Source organism: Micromys minutus (assembly GCF_963924665.1).
Source record: "Micromys minutus genome assembly, chromosome: 1".
Taxonomy (NCBI): domain Eukaryota; kingdom Metazoa; phylum Chordata; class Mammalia; order Rodentia; family Muridae; genus Micromys; species Micromys minutus.
In genome coordinates, this window is record NC_137969.1 from 176,393,944 (window position 1) to 176,409,293 (window position 15,350).

Here is a 15,350-nt window from a genome sequence, read left to right on the forward strand (position 1 = left end):
TTAACAGCTGGAGGAACTGGAATCAATTCATATAATTGCAATAATTGATATGATATGATAAATAATCAATAATTGCACCCATGTATTCAGAGATGAGAAAACAGGGAGCTATGGGAGTCAAAGGGAGCTTCCCCCACCTCTCATACCTGGAGGATATCCAGAGTGCAGAGAATGGCTGTGAACACACTTGTCAGGACATCCACACTCTAGTGCTCCAAACAGCCCAGATTTGGGAGGTTATTCTTACCTTATTAAAATGTGGGCCTTGTATAAAAATCACAGTGATTTTAACTGTGAGTTGATGCTGTAGTTTGGGTGTGGAATGGCTCTTCTATAGGCTCCTGCTTTGAAAGCTGAGTTTCTAGCTTGTGGGATATCATGAAGGATCTGGATCTTTAGAAGGTGGGGGTCTTTATGGGTAAGAGGATAACCGAGTAGGTACTTGAAGGAAGCACCCCAGGCTCACCCCATACTTCCTGCTTCCTGGCTGTTGTGTTCTGTTGTAGAGTAACGAGCCCCCACCACATGTTTGGCTATAGCAAACTCCTCCATGCTTCCTGTCATGGTGGCCGGAAGTTCCCTGAACCTGCAAGTGAAATAAACCTTCTCCTTTTGGAGCTATTTCTCTGAGGTATTTTGTCTCATTGAAAAGAAGAATAACTAATAAAATTGCTTAAGATATAATTGCTTATGTGACTTACATGAATGGGTCTCATTTTATGGGGGGGGAGATACACACCACCTTTATTTGTTTAAAAACATAAAACAAAGTCAGGTTCTAATGTACTGTAAGAAAATTATGTGCTATTTCCCCCCATGCAAGATCCAAATATGGATAAGGTATGGTAATATTTCAGGATAGAGCTTAGTCCAAATACAACATGAACCTCTAAACTTCAAAGTCTTCCAGAACAACGACAACAACAACAAAAGAATTGCAAGCAAATAGTTTTCATGCATTGGAGGTATAAAAGCAAGGCATTAGTATAAGCTAGACCTAAAAGTCTTCACTGACTTCCCCAGTTTAGGAGGGAAGGTTTTCTAAAGGAAGCACTTTTTTAATAAGCAGGCAATGAAGATTGCTGTCAGTATGTAATTTAAGGTAACTGCTACCTGATGTCGGAGATGATGGGTTATTTTGATGGAAGCACTACATCCCCCTTTAAGCACTATTTATAGCAGATCTTACATCTTTCCTATTTTGCAAACAGTGGTTCCCTGCTTCTCTTCGGGGAAGAGGGGTGACATCACTTTTCTCTCAGCTTCTGTAGTCCCTGTGCTGTGGCAAACACTATGTCAGTAAGTGGTCACCTCCTGGTTTGACTGTCCTGTTGAATGAGTCAATTTCTTGTCATCCCTGCCTTTGTGATGGAAGGTCTCCAATATGGTCATCAACCATGTTGTCCCCTACAGAGAGCGTGTTCCTAGCCGGGTGTCTTCTCTACCTTCAGGTACATCTTGCAAGAAGCAGGACTAAGGTGTCTATTTCAGGTCCTTTGTCCTGGTTCATCAGTGACTCCTGTGTCTAGTGTAACATAGAGCAACAGCCATTAGAGCTTTTCTGCTTCTCTTTGCTGACTTGCCTTAACCAACTGTCAACATTTTACCCAAACCAACTTCAAACTCATGAGCTCAATTGATTATTCTGTCTCTGACTCCTCTCCTGAGACAGGCTATTGAGGTATGCTGCTATGCCTGGCTCAGAACTAAGATTTAAAGTCAAGCGATGGCTGTGAAAATTAGGATGCTGTTCCTCTCTGGGCCCAAGACTGAGAGAAAGAACTTAGCAGTGTGCTGTTTATCCTTTGTTGGTTACAGAAGCCACATTTTAAATCACTAAAAGCTATTTAAACTGCCAAAGCAAGGAGTTACAGCACCTTGTAATTATATGAACAAACATGAGGCTTTCCCCTGGGTTCTACTTGAATGTGGGAACAAGATAGGAACTACTATAAAGTATGCTTTTAAACCAATTGTGGAATGCTAAGATTCTGCTTCTACACTAAGCCGACTTCCCAGAGGGAGGCTGGTCTCAGTTTTTGGAGGCAGACCCAGGAGAGCGGGCATTGGTGTTTGCGATGATGCTTTTCCTTTGCCCAGTTCTAGGCTCTTAGTAGAGGGAAGAAGAGGCACAGGATTGCACCTCTTTGTAAGTACAGAGTGTGCTTGCTTCCTTGATATTGTTTCTGAATTCGGGAATAAACTCTCACTGTACCCCTTTCATGTGAGTCTTCTGGAAGTCTCCAAATATCAACTTGAGACCCGGTTGCTAATGTTGCCTGAAACTCAGAGGCTGCTTTGAGTTCTACCTCAAAATGAAGAATAGCATTTGCTCTCTATGCCATTATGAACTACTGGTTTATGGTGTCTTAGTGGGTATAATGATAAAGACCCCACATGGGCGTAAATGTCAACAAAACTGACTCTAATCCCTGTCATTTCTGTTTCTTCCAGAACATCTACAAGAGCCTCTGTTGGATCATGGACGGTTTCCCCTCAACCCAGGGCCCTTGGGATTGGCTTTTCCAAGTTATGAGGTCAGGGGATTGCACGTACTTACTGTGTGGCTGCAGTGTCCATTCAGGTGCAGACCACTGTCAAAGAGAGGCGATGAGGCCCTGCTGCTGTGGTCACTGGATGGCCCTGGGGACCCTGAAACAAGATGAGAGACTTCATTCCAGCTGTGGTTTCCAAGCACATCATGTGTGCCTATATGTCTGCAAGATGACAAATCACACAACTAGGGTCAGCAGTCCCTGGATAGGTCCCTCTCAGGGATAGGGAAGTGAAGTGGGGTCATTGCTTTCTTTGCTACTTCATTAGCCAGAGGTTCCCTCTCTTTACTAGGGCTTGGTCTCTCCATCAGTGCTCCTCGAGCAATCATTTGCCCATCATGTCATCAGGCACTATCGAGTTGTAGAGCAGAGCTTTCCCTATAGTAGGACCATTAGCCCTTGCAGTTTCTCATCCTGTTCCCTCATTATAGCATATTTCCTCAGAGTTGCTGGTTAGTGGATGACTTTTTGTAGTGGGAATTTTTGCAGGCAGGCAGTATGAGAATGCAGACAATACAGTTATGGAGACATAACCCTGTATCAGTCACATCACACACCACCATCATCATGATTGTCTATGGCAAACTGATTTAAAATTTATTTGTGTATTTACAAATGCAATGAATTTGCTTATGTAAAGACAAAAAAGATGTGGCAGGGTAACATCAAATTAAATGGAAAGAAATTTAAAGAAATTTAACTAAGATCAAAGATAGGGCACTCTTTCTATATCTATTCAATGTAATACTCAAAGTTCTAGCTAGAACAATAAGACAACTAAAGGAGATTAAGGGGATACAAACTTTAAAGAAAGAAGAAGAAGCATGTTATTTCTGGATCATATGATAACATATATAACCCCAAACATTCTACCAGAGAACTCCTACAGATGATAAACACCTTCAGCAAAGTAGCTGGATACAAAATAATCTCAAAGAAAATCAGTAGTCCTCCTTTATAGAAGTGTTAAATGGGCTGAGAAAGAAATTACAGAAACAACACCCTTTACAATAGCCACAAATAATATAAAACATCTTGGTGTAACTCTAACCAAGCAAGAAAAATATCTGTATGACAAAAACTTGAAATTGAGGAAGATATCAGAAGCTGAAAAGATCTTCCATATTCATGGATTTGTGGGATTAACACAGTGAAATGGGCATCTTACAAAAAGCAATCTACAGATTCACTGCAATTTCCATCAAAATTCCAACATAATTCTTTACAGAACTTAAAAGAGCAATTCACAATTACATATGATAAAAAAATTCCAGGATAGCTAAAGTAATGAGTACAATAAAAGAACTTCTGGGGTAATCATCACTTTTGACTTGAAGATATACTACAGAGTAATAGTGATGAAACCCACAGAGTGTTGGCATAGAAACAGACAGGTTGATCAATGAGATAGAATTGAAGACCCAGAAATAAACCCACCTATAGACAATTGATTGTTGACAAAGAAGCCAAAAACCATACAATGGAAAAAAAAGAAGCATCTTCGACTAATAGTGCTGATCTAAGTTGCATCTAACTGGATGTCTACATGTAGAAGAATACAAATATACCCATATTTGTCACCTTGCACAAAACTCAAGTACAAGTAGTTCAAAGGCCTTGGAACAAAACTGTGCACATCAAATCTAATAGAAGAGAAAGCAGGGACTGCCTTGAAAATATTGGCACAGGAGATAGATTCCTAAACAGAATACTTAGCTCAGGCACTAAGATCAGCAATTAATAAATGGGACCTCACAAAACTGAAAAGCTTCTTCAAGGCTAAGGATACCACTGAAAGGACAAAACAGTAGCCTACAGACTGGTAAATGATCTTCACTAACGCTATATCTGACTAAGGATTAATATACAGCATACATGAAAACTCAAGACATTAGACAACAACAAATCAAATGACAATTAAAAAATGGGGCACAAAACTAAACAAAAATTTTAACACAGGAATCTCTAACTATCAATTAAAGCATTAAAATTATTATATAATATATAATATGATATATGTTATATATGATATGACATCTGTTTTATCATATATGTATATAACACACAAACATATATAAAACATACATATATGTATATACTATTTACCAGCATATGTATATGTGTATGTGTATGTGTTTACATATATACCACATACAAGCTATACCACTGTTTCTTGACATATACCCAAAAGATGCCCCACTATTCCACAAGGACACTGTTCAACTATGTTAACAATAGTAAAAAACTGGAAAAAACCTAGATGTTCCTCAACTGAAGAATGAATAAAGAAAATGTAATAATTTACACAATGGAACACTACTCAGCTATTAAAAACAAAGACATCATGAAATTTGTAGAAAAAATGGATGGAACTAGAAAATATCCTGAGTGAGGTAACCCAGACCCAGAAAGATAAGCATGGTATATACTCACTTATAAGTGGATATTAGCATAAAGCACAGGATAACGATGCTACAATCCACAGACCTAAAGAAAGTAGGTAATAAGGAGGGACCAAGAAAGGACGCATGAAGGGGAGGAAAATAAACACTGCAGGTATATGAAGGCAGAGAACTGGGTGGAAGAGGGTTGAGGAGGGGAATGGAGATGAGGACCAGGTGTGGGGAGAGGGGAGAAGAGAGAGCAGAAATCATTGTGGGTGGCTCCTCTGGGACTAGAGACCTGGGAGAAGGGAGATACTCTGGAGTCTTTGAAGTGACCCTAACTGAGACTCCTAGTATTTGGATTCAGAGCCCGAAGTGGCCACCTCCTGTAGTCAGGCAGTACTTTCAGTGGAGGGAGGGGAACATCAACCCATCCACAAAACCTTAGACCCAAACTTTACCCTGCTTACATGATGTTCAGGGATAAAGTTGGAACAGAGATTAAGAGAAAGGTAAACTAGTGACTGACCCAACTTGAGACCCATATCATGGGAAAGAGTCAACCCCTGACATTATTAATGATACTGTGCTATGCTTCCGGACAGTAGTCTAGCATAACTGTTTCTGGAAAGGTTTCATCCAGCAGAGAATAAACACAAATGCAGAGAACCAGAGCCAAACCTTTGGTGGAACTCGGGGATCCTTTGGAAGATATGATTGAGCAAGCAAGAAGGGTCAAAGACACCACAAGAAGACCTACAGAGTCAACTAGCCTGGCCCCATGGGGCCTCCCAGAGACTGAACTAACTACCAAGCAAACAACATGCAAAGGCTGGCTAGTTCCCCTACACATTTGTAGCATATGTGCAGTCTGGTCTTTATGTGGGGCCCCTAACAATTGCAGTGGAGCTGACTCTGACTCTGTCTCTTCCCCAAGCTGGAGAGGATGAGCTTAGTCCTGCTGTGACTTGATGTCCCATGGTGGGAAGGTACAGGGGGGGGGGGTGCTTCCTGTTCTCAGAGAAGAAATTAATGGGGGAAGGACTCCCAGGAAGGGTAGGACTAGAAAGGGGTTATGACTGGGATGTGACATGGATACATTAATGGAAATAAATAAAGAAGAAAATAAATGTGGCATGGATAACATTCATAACCATAACATTTTTACAGATTAGGGGACTGATAGATCTTCCTACTTTGTCTTTTGACAATATTATGGGAAATTATCTGACACAAAAATGTTTTCCCAGGGATAACATGGAAAGACTCCACCTCAGCACATCTGATCCAGTTCAGAGACAACAAATGCCCAATAAACATAACTCCTTTTAGGAACAACCCTGAAACCACACACATTCAACAATCAAATTAATCTTGTTTGTAATTTAATTAAGAACTCATAGGGAAAGCTGTCCAGACTCAAGGTCCCAAGGGAAGCTCCAAGAAAAAGACCGTATTCTGTATGTTGGTTCTTCCTTCCTTTCTTTCTTTTCTTTTCTTTTTTCTTTTCTTTTCTTTTCTTTTCTTTTTTTTTTTTTTTTTTTTTGTGGTGACATCTCCTAAAGGCAGATGGTTGAACACCACTGCCTCACTGACAGAGTCCCAGAGACTGTACATCTGGCAGTACATAAGAGCCCCTCTAGAACCCACAAGCAGAGAGCCGGCCAGGGGATTGGGCCTTCTGAGCCCTTGGAAAGCAAGCAGAAGTGCAGAGGACAGCAGGATGGCAGGTCCTCTCTCAGTCTGCCCCTTGCAGCAAAAGACAGTGAGAAGGGAACAGAGAAGCAGGACCATGTCAGCACTTGACCATGTCATCTTCCTAGGACTTATTCTCCCTCAGTGCACATGTGCACTGGGTGTCTATTGAAAGAAGGCTCTGAGGCTGACAACTCTTCTCTAGTCCATCTCTGCACCCCCACATATGCACACCCCAGCAAGTCGGTGTCCCTTTTCCACCTACATTGTACCTGTGAGGATCAGCACTAGCAAACCCTTCACCACATTCCTACAAGAGCAGGGGAACATGAGGGATGTTTGTTTCTATTTAAATGAACCATACTAACACCTAAAAGTTTCTCTGCTCTTTTATTACCCAGATACATACAGATGCTGCCTAGTAGAATCTATCCCAGTCCAGGCTTGTGCTCTTTCCATTACAGAGTGCTATTTTTTCAGTAGCACATAGGCTTGTTTTTGTTTTGTTATTTTATTTTAGCATCTCTGTGTACACTTTAGGATAGTCCATGAAACACTTTCCAAAGTCTTTCATTTATTTCCAGAATCAGCTTGTTATTTGAAAGAAAAATGAAAACATTTTGAACTGCCTATATTTACCCCTAAAACCCCTGAGGGGGTGATGTTGTTGTTCTAAATGAGACATAACAAATGTCACCATAAACATGTATCTGAAGACTGGCCCAATGTGGGATACACCCAATGTGTGGGCACCAATACCTGACACTATTGTTGGTGCTATGTTGTACTTGCAGACAAGAGCCTAGCATGACAGTCCTCCAAAAGGCTCTACCAGCAGCTGACTGAGACAGATGCAGATACTCACCACAAAGTATTGCACAGAGGTTGGGACCCCTATGGAAGAGTTAGGGGAATGACTAAAGGAGCTGAAGGGGATGGCAATGCCATAGGAAGACCAACAATGTCAACTAACCTGGATCCCTGGAATCCCCCAGAGACTGAACCACCAACCAATAGATTGGACTGAGGCTCCTGGCACATATGTAGCAGAGGACTGCTTTGTGTGGTCTCAGTGGGAGATGATGTGTCTAATCCTGTAGAGACTTGATGCCCCAGGGTTGGGGGATACCCAGGAAAGCACACTCTTGGAGACAAAGGAGAGGAGGATGGGGAGGGAGAACTCTGGGAGGGGGAATGAAGGGGAGACATTTGGGCTATAAATAAATAAAACAATTAAGTAGTTGATAAAAAGACTTTTACCATTAAGAAAAAAAAAGATGAGCAAGAGGAGGAGTAGGAGGAAGCAGCAGCAACAGCAGCTTTGCGTAATAAGTGAAGGAACTTAAAACTGGTGGTCTTTTGTGGACACGGGGTTCCTATTAATTAATTTCTCAGTGATTTTCAGATTTTCCTCTGTATCTCCAAAGAAAGAAATAGAACAGTCCCTATATTTTCTGTTTATAACCAGCATTATCTATTTCAAAACTTGTCAATTAGTAATTGGGGTATGTAAGAATGTGTGTGTGCGCATGCACACATATGTGTATGTACGCACATTTCTGTTCACTTGTGAGCAGGAATATGTGTGTAGAAGAGTACATGCACATGTGTGCAGATGTATGTTGACAATAAAGGACAACTTCATTTATTCTTCCATGAATGTCATTCACCTCAGATTTGGAATCAGGGCCACTCACTAGCTTAAAGCTCACCAAGCAGGATAGGGAGACCCAGGACATCACACTTGTCTGCTTCTCCTCTATTGGAATGACAACTGTGTTCCTCTAGACAACTGTGTTCCTCTATACCTGCCTATTTTTATGTATGGACTGAGGATGTTTTCAAGACAAGCACTTTACTAAGTTCTCACCCCAACTTTATATTTTCAATTATTGATTCTATAAGTAGTTTGTATAAACATATTTACAATAAATAGTTGTAAGACCCTCATCCTTCGAGGAGTAAATTATATTCTGTCAAAAGTTCTTTCTGCATTGATTAGACACAAAGCAGCAGGGGCCACAGAGGTAGATATCCTGGCAGATGCTCTAAGCTAAACATGGCATCACCATAGGACCCAGAATGCCCTTCTTCAGTTTGAGTATTAACAAAGATGTCCAAACAAGGCCCGTTGATGAATGTTCACAGAAGCGTAATTCATAACAGTCCAGAAATAGAAGCAAGTGTCCATTATCTGAAAAGTAGATGGAGCAATGCCCTACATCCATATAAAGCAGAGCTATGCAGCCTTAGCAGATGCATGTTACCTCACCAATGACTTTTGAAAGCATCCCACTGAGTGGAAGGAACTGAAGGCCAAGGTCACAAATTGTCTAACAACGTTGATACACATTTCCAAAAAAGGAAAATCCACAGAGAAAGCAGTGGCTACCAGTGGCTGGGGCCAGGAAGGCTTCTGACTGCTAGCTTGTGGAGGACATTTTGGGCAGTAGAACACGAAGAACTTTAATCAATAGTGATGGTGTATGGCCCAATGAAATACTAAACAATATGTGAAGTCTATCTGTATAAAACCATCAAGTGTCTGGAAAAATCACACAGGTCTGTTCTCTCAATCTCACTGGGTATTTATTTTCCCATTAATATCAATTTCAGAAATGCTGATGTGGACATTTTCTTTACAAGTCTGTTGGGATTTTTCTACATCAGCAATCACCTCTGTGGGACAGATGTTGGCTTCAGACAAACAAGCAATTCAAAAGGGGCTGCTCAGGCAGAAGCAATTTTACCTCAACGACATGTATTCACCAGAGGCCATTTTGCATGGATTTATGGAATGGTTATGGCCCTATTGTTTAAATTTTTATAGAGACCATGAGTTAAGAGTTTAAGGTTGTAAAGAACAAAATAAAAGGAGAATGGACATTTATGTAATTAATGGCAAATTCAGTACACATCCCTGAACTCTACATTGGTCCTGGGCAATGGGGATCCCAGGAGTTCACAGTGGGTCTAGCCAAAAAGGCTGAGCTCTGCACAGGCTCTCATCAAGGGGGTTCACAAGAGCTCCTAGCTAAGTGAGAGCTATGGGGCAAGGCCTCAGATTGCAGTCAAGCCCGTGAATGTAAGTTAAAGTTCCTGGACTTGAAGAGCTCTTTTATCCTTCAAGAAAAATAGTGGCCTCAGAGTCATGGTAGCCTTTCCTTTTCAAGTAATAGATGTTGAAACCTTTGTAGCTGTTGGCTCTACGGCTCCCATTATACCAGGTTTAGCAGCTACGAAAAACTCACCATTCTTTTTCCAGCTAGAAAGGTTACTGACCTCTAATGAAGGTGGAAAGGCTGTGAAAGTCTCCTATCATCTATGTGGTTCCTGCTGTCCCTTGGGCCAGGCTGTAATTATTCCTCTTTTCAATCTCAGCACACAGGCACATTCAGAATACACAGCTCCATGAAGGAGTCAAAAAACACTCACCTGGACATAGGCTGCTATGTACTCTATTTAACAAAAATAAGATGAAAACAAAGGCTCAGCACTGGTACCAGCCTCTTACATCGTGGGGGGAACAGTGTTGGTGTTTGGATACAGCCTCTTTGTACACAGCCCTTAAAAGACTCCATTATTTCCAACCAGAGAGTTTCTGTCATCGTTATGTGATTTGGGTACATGTGCCACAAAGGCCATGTGCTAAAAGGCATGGTCTCAGCCTGTGGCTGGTAGATAGGGGATCTATTAGGAAGAGACACAAAGAGAGTGTCTAAGTAGGAGGGCCCCATCAAATACCTCCCCTCAGAGCTCAGGGATCCCAGATAGAAGAGAAGACAGGAAGAGGGTAAGAGCCAGAGGGATGGAGGACAACAGAAGAACAAGGCCCTCTATATCAACTCTTCAAGGTGCAAATCCACTCATAGAGACAGAAGCAGCAAGCACAGGGCTTACATGGGTCCTACCATGTCCTGAATAATACCATAGCTTTTAGCTTAGTAGTTTACAGGGCTCCAAAATGTGTGAACAAATGAGTTTCTGACTTTTGTGCCTGATCTTGGGTTTTTCTTCCCCACTCTTGTGTTACTGTATCCAACTTTGATATAATAGGGGTTTTTTTTTGGTTTTATTTTATTATATTTTCTTGTGTCAAAAAAATCTTAGCCATGTTCCCCCTTGAAAAGTCTAACTTAGAGGGAAAAGTTCAGGTGATGTGTCCTTGGCCCTCTAAGCCCTTCCAAGTCTCTCTCCCTCCCTCCCTCCTTCCCTCCCTCCCTCCCTACCTCCCTCCCTCCCTCCCTCCCTCTCTCTCTCTCCCTCCCTCCCTCCCTCCCTCCCTCCCTCCCTCCCTCCCTCTCTCTCTCTCCCTCCCTCCCTCCCTCCCTCCCTCCTTCCCTCTCTCTCTCTCTCTCTCTCTCTCTCTCTCTCTCTCTCTCTCTCTCTCTCTCTCTCTCTCTCTCTCTCTCTCTCTCTCTCTCTCTCCCTCTCTCTCTGAGATTCCCAGTAACCAATATGAGCAGATGCCACTACCATATGTTTTACTGGGCTCCCATAGGCTCAAAGTCACAGGCTCAAATGACTATCAACCAACTGCATTTAAACAACCCAAACATCCTTCATAGGGTTATCCTCCCTAGTGTTTTGTTATAGACATGGAGCAGAGAGAAACACAGGCCTCTTCTTTAACCCATTTTCCATCAGGGCACATTTCTGTCCTTCATAGTCTACATGCCATCACATCCACAGCAACTGGACCCCACTCTGATAGGCACACTGTTACTTCACATGCTGTTTAAAGAGCCTCTGTCTACATCCAATGGGCCATACTTACTGACTCAGCTTCCCAACTACCAAAACATGTTCTTGACATCACTCTCTGAGTTGATGAAATTGGTCACATCTGATACTGTCTATTATTATTCGTAACTTTCTCCCCATTTTCATATTTGCCTTCTTTTGTCACTCTACTGTGTTCTTGTTCCTCTCTCTCTCTCTCTCTCTCTCTCTCTCTCTCTCTCTCTCTCTCTCTCTCTCTCTCTCTCTCTCTATCTATCTCCAAATCACCCTAGTGGCACTGACAAAATACAGAGTCTTGCATCACCTCCCATGTCCTCCCCACACCATCTGAGCAGCTTGTAGGATGCTCATCCTGATCTGTGGTTACTCTGATCTATCATATATCACATTCCTGTCTCTGTGCCCATAGGACCATTGCTAGCATCATCCATGGCATTCCACAATGACAGCTGTGATCTTCCTTCTAGGTTTGGATCTGTCTTTTTGTATCTACTTTCCTTACTCTGGGATCCTCCCATCATCTCATGAAACCTTTCCATGTCCTCTTCCACATCACCCCTGCTATTCTTCCTTCATTTCACAAGGTGGTCTCCATGGACACAAGGAAGGTAGCACCTCTCACACACGTCTATAGAGTAGCTGGGTACCAATTTCTCTAAGAATAGCAAATATCACAGCCACTCCCTGTGTTCCCTGAAGATGACAGGCTCAAGGGTTCCAGGAAAAAGAGGGTAACAGGAAAGTCTGAGTCCAATGGTTCTTCTGATAGAGCATGGAATGGGTTGTGTGGTCAGCATCTATAGCTCAATAGGCCTCAGAAGCAGCACTCAGTCCACTTGCACAGTAAATAAGAAAGATGCCAAGAACAGGTTTACAGGGATGGGAGAGGAGGAGAGTGAGTGGGCACCAGAATGGACCAGAGAAGAGTCACCCTTTCCCGAAAGAATATGAATGGGAGAGTAAGTCAGGGTAGGAAAGGAAAGCTGCCTGAGGCCAGGCAGGCTCCTTGGGCTGTCTGCTGCCCCTGCACTTGCACCAGCAAATGACAACTCTAAGGAAGCTAAGTATAGTCTTTCACATCTTTCTTAGAAATAGAAGACAACATTCAAGAGGGCCCACACCTGTACTGCTACTCAAAGAAAGGGCAGGACCTTCTGTTAAATGTAATCAGCTATGGAGAAAAGTTAAAGTCACAAACAGTGCTCAGCAAAGCACTTTTCCAGGCTTGATATTTATCACAATCTTGATTTATTAAGTATAGAAGAGTATCACAAGCTCTGCTCCCATCACACTAGACACTTGAATATGTACATTAACATGATTGGGCTGTATACTTAATATGAGATCAACCTAGGTATTATGAATATAAACCACTTGACATATATGCACATGGATATATGTGTAGATAACTGTGTGTGCATGTGTGCTTGTGTGTGTGTGTTAGTGTGTGAGTCTGTGAGTATGTATGTGTGTTAATGTGTGTGAGAATGTGTATATGTGTGTGAATATATGTGTGTATGAAGGTAAACACAGTATCAGGTAGTTCATGTGAAGAAAGGCACAGAGTTGTTTGCTTCTGATGATGATGTGTGGAGTACTTTAGGGACCTGTTGGGCTTCTGTTTGTCTAAACCATTTTTCTTTCTGAGCTCTCATTTGGAAAATGATTTATATGGACTGTTCCAAGATATGTGGAAAGATAATTCGGGGAACAAGAAAATTCCACAACACACTAGGATTCCACCCCTTCGCACTTACCTAAAGGCAGCTTCAGAAATGAGGGCGCTTCCCTGAGATACTCAACAGTGATGGTGACATCATCGCCAGCATTTCTCAGAAGATGCACCTGTTCAGAAGGTGAGAACAACACTTCACCATCACAGAAGAGCCAGATGCAAGGGAAGCATGAAGTCTTTATAAATCCTTCTTGATTGTTAAGAATTTGTTTTGGAGTTATCTTTGAGATACAGAAACTCCATAGGGCTAAACTGGGGTAAAGACAATTGGCTATGTATATCTAAGAGTGCACAGCACCTGCACTTTGGCTACGAGTGTGTGAACATCAAAAGCAGCCATGTTAATCCACAGGGCAAGGGTCCCTTCATGTTAAATGATTTAATATACCAGAAAGTAAGATCTCATGCATGAGAAGTCAATTTGTTGATACAAATCGCCAAATGTCAGACACTGGCAAAAGACACATTGGCTGAGTGACCGTGACATAACCATATAATTTCAAAGGTCAACTATCACCTTAACTGGGGAAAATGACAGGCATCATTATCTGTGATGTGACACTCTCTGCTGAAATCTCAAACTACTCATGTGGGTTTGGTTTTAGTCACACATCTCATATCCATTTCTAAGGGAACCCAAGGTCAGCTTTTTGTACACAATACATTTGTGCTTACGTTTATTTTATTAAAATACTATTAGCCAGGCAGTGATGGTGCATGCCTTTAATCATAATACTCAGGATGTGAAGGCACCTAAGTTTAACACCAGCCTTGTCTATAGAACAAGTTCAGGGCAGCCTTGACTACACAGAAAAACCCTGTCTCGAAAAACAAGACAAGTGTAAAACACTGTTGGTCTACATGCTATATATTTGCTTATTAGGATTGATTGGAGTCCCATGATATGCATGACTACAAACTTTCACCATCAAAGGTTCATCAACCAGCTCCTTGGACGATCACCTCTGGGTATGTCTTTCGTGGGCGTGGCTGCCCCAATTAGCTTTATCTGACCTGTGAGCTGACTAGACCCTGAGTTAGCCAGACCTTCTGAACTGACCGGACACTCTGTGTTCACCGGTTTTTACTCCATGACATGACTGTCTTTAGGACTTTATGGACCATGGCCTCACACACTATTCCTTTCCCATTAGAATTGCTGAAGCTCTGCCCTGCCCTGACCCTGTTTGCTCTCATCAAAAATTTGGATGTCTCTCCCCTTAATGCTGCCTCCAGGACCATGTCCTAACAGTATCCACACTGCAGATGTGTCAGGTATATGTTCTCTCTACCCAGACCCTGAGTATTAACTTGCCTCAAACTTTCTTAGTTCTACCCAAGGGTAAGGCTGAGTCAACCTGACCCCACCTCCCTATCTCCATAGCATGTGTTGACCTGCTGCTTACATAAGGGCACAGAAACTGTGCTTAAGGAAGGACATGTCACTATCTCCCCTGCAACAGGTCCCAGTCCCTAAATGTTTTCTCTCTGTCTTCAAAGCACTATTAGTACAAACAGAAGTGGGTCTTGCACCAAGCAAGGATATATTGAACTGAGCAGGGAGGAGGCTTCTCCTTGCTTGGCATGTATCCCAGGAGGTGGACCTGTCTACACTCACTTCTTGGCCAGTCCAAGAAAGTGTGACTATCTTTCCTTGGCAAGCAAAGTCCAGGAACAGATGGGAAAAGTGCGTGTAGCTGTATATCCTCTTGCTGCAGTGAAGGGTTTGCCTTGTAAATCTTTCTTCTCTCTGGACAGGAAATGGCCAGGGAGGCTCATGAGTGGATAGCCATAATGATGCCCTGGTCCCAAGAACTCAGTGCAGCTTAGTTCTAAAGAACAGGGACAGGAACTGTTGAGGTGTGTGGAAGCCAGGTTGTTACAACCTTGAAAAGCTTTCTCTGATATCCACACAGTCTAGGCAGGCTATGGTGGTTCTGTGGCTCTGCCATGGTAAAGTTTGCTCTGCATGTTTGTGCAAGTATGTGTGTCCCTGTTGAATTATTAAATAAAATAAAATGTGAATCTCCTTAATTAATTCTAGAGCCTTCAGCAGAACCAGTTTGGTTTGAAACATTAAAATGTGTGATCACATATTTATACGAGTTTATATGTATCTTGATAATTTTGCCTGAGAATAACAGAGCCATCTGGAAGACCATGGCTGTATGACCTGAAATATTCAAGAGCTTTAATTAAAAGTTAGTGACTTTTTAAAAAATTTCTTAAATCTCAAAG

At 42.1% G+C, this 15,350-nt stretch overlaps 1 protein-coding gene across 3 annotated transcripts in view; it reads right to left on the bottom strand.

Moving 5' to 3' along the window:
- The window catches only part of SNTG2 (syntrophin gamma 2), a gene marked incomplete at both ends in the record, with an annotated part of 203,545 nt that overhangs the window by 92,035 nt on the left and 96,160 nt on the right, over positions 1-15,350 (bottom strand). For all 3 annotated transcript variants that reach the window (XM_080910387.1, XM_080910389.1, XM_080910388.1), the window contains 2 exons: positions 2,561-2,652; positions 13,135-13,222. In XM_080910387.1, coding sequence (XP_080766513.1) covers positions 2,561-2,652; positions 13,135-13,222 — 180 coding nt within the window. The remainder of the gene's footprint in view (positions 1-2,560; positions 2,653-13,134; positions 13,223-15,350) is intronic.